General features: G+C 52.1%; 1 protein-coding gene across 2 annotated transcripts in view; it reads left to right on the top strand.

The window, feature by feature from the left end:
• The window catches only part of LOC106574937 (receptor tyrosine-protein kinase erbB-4), a 687,167-nt gene that overhangs the window by 577,595 nt on the left and 104,572 nt on the right, over nt 1-5,000 (top strand). For both annotated transcript variants that reach the window (XM_045698122.1, XM_045698121.1), the window contains exon 13: nt 250-382. In XM_045698122.1, coding sequence (XP_045554078.1) covers nt 250-382 — 133 coding nt within the window. The remainder of the gene's footprint in view (nt 1-249; nt 383-5,000) is intronic.

The following is a 5,000-nucleotide window of genomic DNA, read 5'->3' as shown; positions in this document are numbered from 1 at the left end:
GACAGCACAATAACAGGCTACTTTCATCATGCGTTAGCACAGATTGCCAATATAACATCCATGTTCTCACCTTATTGTGCTGTCATGAACAACTTTGTAATTTTCTACTTAATATCGCTGTCCCTGATGTGTGTGTTTGTGTGTGAGTGTGTGCGCACGTGCACAAACGTGTGCGTGTTTGTTCATTTGTTTGCACTTGTGTGTGTCCTCGGGTCTGTGTGTGTGTTCATATGTGTGCGTGCTCCACAGCCCAGCAGAGGATGGTGTGCGACCGGCTGTGTTCTGAAGATGGTTGCTGGGGTCCAGGGCCTGACCAGTGCCTCTCCTGTCGCTACTTCAGCCGAGGACGTTCCTGTGTGCCGTCCTGCAACCTCTATGACGGGTGAGTTGACAAATCACATTCTCAGATTGACAGGACCTGACCAATGCTGCTGGGGCAATATCGACCAATGAATGGAGAGATGGCAGACATAACAGTATTGAATGTATGTCGGGTTTCATTCAAATAATTCTAGGTTAGAAATTTCCATTCTGGACACTTAACAGGGAATGCTTCTTCATAGTCTTCCTCTCTTCCTCACCATATCCTGACTGGGTGGAAGTAATGAAAATGCCCTGAATTAAAATACGATTAGCTTGTTCTGGGTGAATAAACAAACGTGACTCTTGTGGTGTTGGGTTAGCCTGTCCCCACAGGGGGAACCAGGGTCTGGTGTCAGGTTAGGCTGTCCCCACAGGGGTCCAGGGTCTGGTGTCAGGTTAGCCTGTCCCCACAGGGGGATCCAGGGTCTGGTGTCAGGTTAGGCTGTCCCCACAGGGGGAACCAGGGTCTGGTGTCAGGTTAGCCTGTCCTCACAGGGGGAACCAGGGTCTGGTGTCAGGTTAGGCTGTCCTCACAGGGGGAACCAGGGTCTGGTGTCAGGTTAGCCTGTCCCCACAGGGGGAACCAGGGTCTGGTGTCAGGTTAGGCTGTCCCCACAGGGGGAACCAGGGTCTGGTGTCAGGTTAGCCTGTCCCCACAGGGGGAACCAGGGTCTGGTGTCAGGTTAGCCTGTCCCCACAGGGGGAACCAGGGTCTGGTGTCAGGTTAGGCTGTCCCCACAGGGGATACCAGGGTCTGGTGTCAGGTTAGCCTGTCCCCACAGGGGGAACCAGGGTCTGGTGTCAGGTTAGCCTGTCCCCACAGGGGGAACCAGGGTCTGGTGTCAGGTTAGCCTGTCCCCACAGGGGGAACCAGGGTCTGGTGTCAGGTTAGCCTGTCCCCACAGGGGGAACCAGGGTCTGGTGTCAGGTTAGCCTGTCCTCACAGGGGGAACCAGGGTCTGGTGTCAGGTTAGCCTGTCCTCACAGGGGGAACCAGGGTCTGGTGTCAGGTTAGCCTGTCCTCACAGGGGGAACCAGGGTCTGGTGTCAGGTTAGCCTGTCCTCACAGGGGGAACCAGGGTCTGGTGTCAGGTTAGCCTGTCCTCAAAGGGGGAACCAGGGTCTGGTGTCAGGTTAGGCTGTCCTCACAGGGGGAACCAGGGTCTGGTGTCAGGTTAGCCTGTCCTCACAGGGGGAACCAGGGTCTGGTGTCAGGTTAGCCTGTCCCCACAGGGGGAACCAGGGTCTGGTGTCAGGTTAGCCTGTCCTCACAGGGGGAACCAGGGTCTGGTGTCAGGTTAGCCTGTCCTCACAGGGGGAACCAGGGTCTGGTGTCAGGTTAGCCTGTCCTCACAGGGGGAACCAGGGTCTGGTGTCAGGTTAGCCTGTCCTCACAGGGGGAACCAGGGTCTGGTGTCAGGTTAGCCTGTCCTCACAGGGGGAACCAGTGTCTGTGTTTCTCCATCATACCCAGTTCTCCTCTCAGTGTGCTGTATGTGGGAGGAGGTGTTTGAAGTCAGCAGGAAAAACAGCTCACAGCTGAGACTTTGAAGAAGATGAAGAGGAGAAGGGGAGTGAAGATCAGCTGGATAAGGGAGTCCTCTGTGAGAACCGAGCTGTGATCACGTGGAGAGGCAGGAGGCAGGAGGTGGTACATGACATCTTGATCGATCGGCCTACCTCGTGGACAGAGCACTGCAGACATGTATTAGACCTGTGTTCAACAGTATGTGTTGTCCTCCCAACGCTTTAACTGCTCTTCATTGAGCTCACATGCAAAATGCAAACCCTGCCAATCTGGCCCTCCTATAGCCCTCCTGTAGCCCTCCTGTAGCCTCCTATAGCCTCCTATAGCCCTCCTATAGCCATCCTATAGCCCTCCTATAGCTTCTATAGCCTCCTGTAACCCTCCTGTAGCCCTCCTGTAGACCTGTAGCCCTCCTATAGCCTCCTGTAGCCCTCCTATAGCCTCCTGTAGCCCTCCTATAGCCTCCTGTAGCCCTCCTATAGCCCTCATATAGCCTCCTGTAGCCCTCCTATAGCCTCCTTTGCCCTCCTGTAGCCCTCCTATAGCCTCCTATAGCCTCCTGTAGCCTCCTGTAGCCCTCCTATAGCCTCCTGTAGCCCTCCTATAGCCTCCTGTAGCCCTCCTATAGCCCTCCTATAGCCTCCTGTAGCCCTCCTGTAGCCCTCCTATAGCCTCCTGTATCCCTTCTGTAGCCTCCTGTAGCCCTCCTATAGCCCTCCTGTAGCCCTCCTATAGCCTCCTGTAGCCCTCCTATAGCCCTCCTGTAGCCCTCCTATAGCCCTCCTATAGCCCTCCTATAGCCTCCTGTAGCCCTCCTGTATCCTCCTGTAGCCCTCCTGTAGCATTCTTGTAGCCTCCTATAACCCTCCTGTATCCCTCCTGTAGCCTCCTGTAGCCCTCCTATAGCCTCCTATCTCCCTCCTGTAGCCCTCCTGTAGCAAGCCTATTGTCCTCCTATAGCTAATTTCTATATAGTCTTCTGGTTTTTAAAACTAGGTCTCTTTAACTCTCCATCTCTGTGCCTTTGCCTTTCTAAATGAGAGTCAAGTTAATTCTCACACTGAAAGGCCAGAGAATAAAAGAACGGGGAGAAAGAGGGAAAAAATCCTGTGCTCTCGTGGCCGCAGGGGAATGGAGGGAGGAGGATTAGAAAACCTTGAAAGTGTTTAATTAAAAAAGTTGTTCTCGTGAGTTGGCCGTGTGGCGTCAGGTTCGCCTCTGGCGCAGGCACCACTCGACCTGAACGAGCCTCAGTCCTGCCAAAGTCCTGCTAAAATGCTGCTAATCCCCATCAGCCCCTCCTCCCTGAAGACCGTGGTGTGCGTTTGGCGTACACGCCCCAACCAACGCACAAGGAACGCACAAGGAAAGCCAACGAGAAGGAACCAACGGAATGAATGGAAGGGAACGTTCAATTCACTGGGGAAAGACGGCGGTGGAACCTTCCTTTGTCTCCGTGATTCTCCTCCATTTTTCTCTGAACAAAAGACAGTCTTCTTCCACTACCCAGCCTTTTCAAAAGGATTCCTCTGGACACTGCTTCCTGAGAAAAAAAACGAATTTAGTTTAAAAAAGAGGAGAGAGAAATAGAGGAGAGGAGGGTGGAGAGGGGAGGGTGGAGGTGGGAGGGAGGGAGGGAGGGAGGAAGAAAGAAAGAGGGTGTAGTGTGGTTGGATGGATGGATGGATGGATGGATGGAGGGATGGATGGAGGGAGGGAGGGAGGGAGGTGGTTGGATAGAGGAGTGTGGAGGGCAGAGAGAGGGAGGAGTGGAGAGAGAGGAGGGTGGAGGGGGAAGAGAGGAGGGAGGGAGGGAGGAAGGAAGGAGGAGGGTGGAGGGAGGAGGGTGGTGATTGGAACAGGGCGTAGAATAGAGACATACTGGATGTGTCCCAAATGACACCCTATCCCCTATATAGTGCACTATTTTAGACCATGGCCCATAGAGAACTGGTCCAAAGTAGTGCACTATATAGGGAATAGGGTGTCATTTGGGACTGATGTCATTTGGGACCCTTTTTCCCAACTCATCACATCCCCTCTAATGATATACAGGATTCTCTACAATATCACGCATGCTGAATTCCAAATCAACCTCTAGCCTACTACTCGCTAGTCCCCGCTGTAGATCTCTAGAGGAGATTAGATTGGACGTTTCCACCACCTAGCCAATCAGAAGGCAATGTGTAGCCATTACCCATAATGCTTATACAGTATCTATCCAATCTTCTCAGATATACAGGAGTAGGCTAGGGTCGATTTAGAATTGAGCAGTTGAGTAGCATTATAGAGCCATGATAAACCATTTTCCTGACTGCAAGACAGTTACAACATAACCTGAACACATCTAACTGCTTCCATAGGTCCAGCATTTCCTTGCTGAGAGAAAGTAGGACCTACCTGTTTGTGTACTGTACTGTATCCCTCCACTCTGCTGAGTCTTGGTCCCAGTAGGATCGACAATCTCTCACATCTGAAAAGTATACTATCGACAGCCAGCTTATCGACAGCCAGCCCCATATTCACCGACACCATCCTTCAAAGCATTATCTGATGGTGGTGCTGTCGTGGACACAAACAGTGGGGTGTCGATATCCCTTCCCCTCCTCTCCTCTCTTGCCCTCCTCTCCTGTCCTCCTCCCCTCTCTTCCCCTCCTCCCCTCCTTTCTTCTTCTCCCCTCCTGCCCTCTTCTCTTCCCCTCCCCCCTCTCCTTTTCTCCTCCTCTCCACTCCTCTTTCCATTGTGGCCTTAGGTTTTGGCCAGCCAACACTCAGTCATATGATTAGAGAAACACACACACACACACACACACACACACACACACACACACACACACACACACACACACACACACACACACACACACACACACACACACACACACACACACACACACACACTACAGTCTGTCATTATTACAGTGCATTGTTCGCTGGCTTCTTTGTCAGGCACATTGACTCTGCTAAGCCTGTTACTATATCAGACATATTGACTCTGCTAAGCCTGTTACTATATCAGACATAATTATTGACTCTGCTAAGCCTGTTACTATATCAGACATATTGACTCTGCTAAGCCTGCTACTATATTAGACATATTGACTCTGCT

The sequence above is a fragment of the Salmo salar genome, chromosome ssa16, assembly GCF_905237065.1.
Source record: "Salmo salar chromosome ssa16, Ssal_v3.1, whole genome shotgun sequence".
Classification (NCBI taxonomy): Eukaryota; Metazoa; Chordata; class Actinopteri; order Salmoniformes; family Salmonidae; genus Salmo; species Salmo salar.
This window is presented reverse-complemented; position numbering and strand designations above follow the sequence as displayed.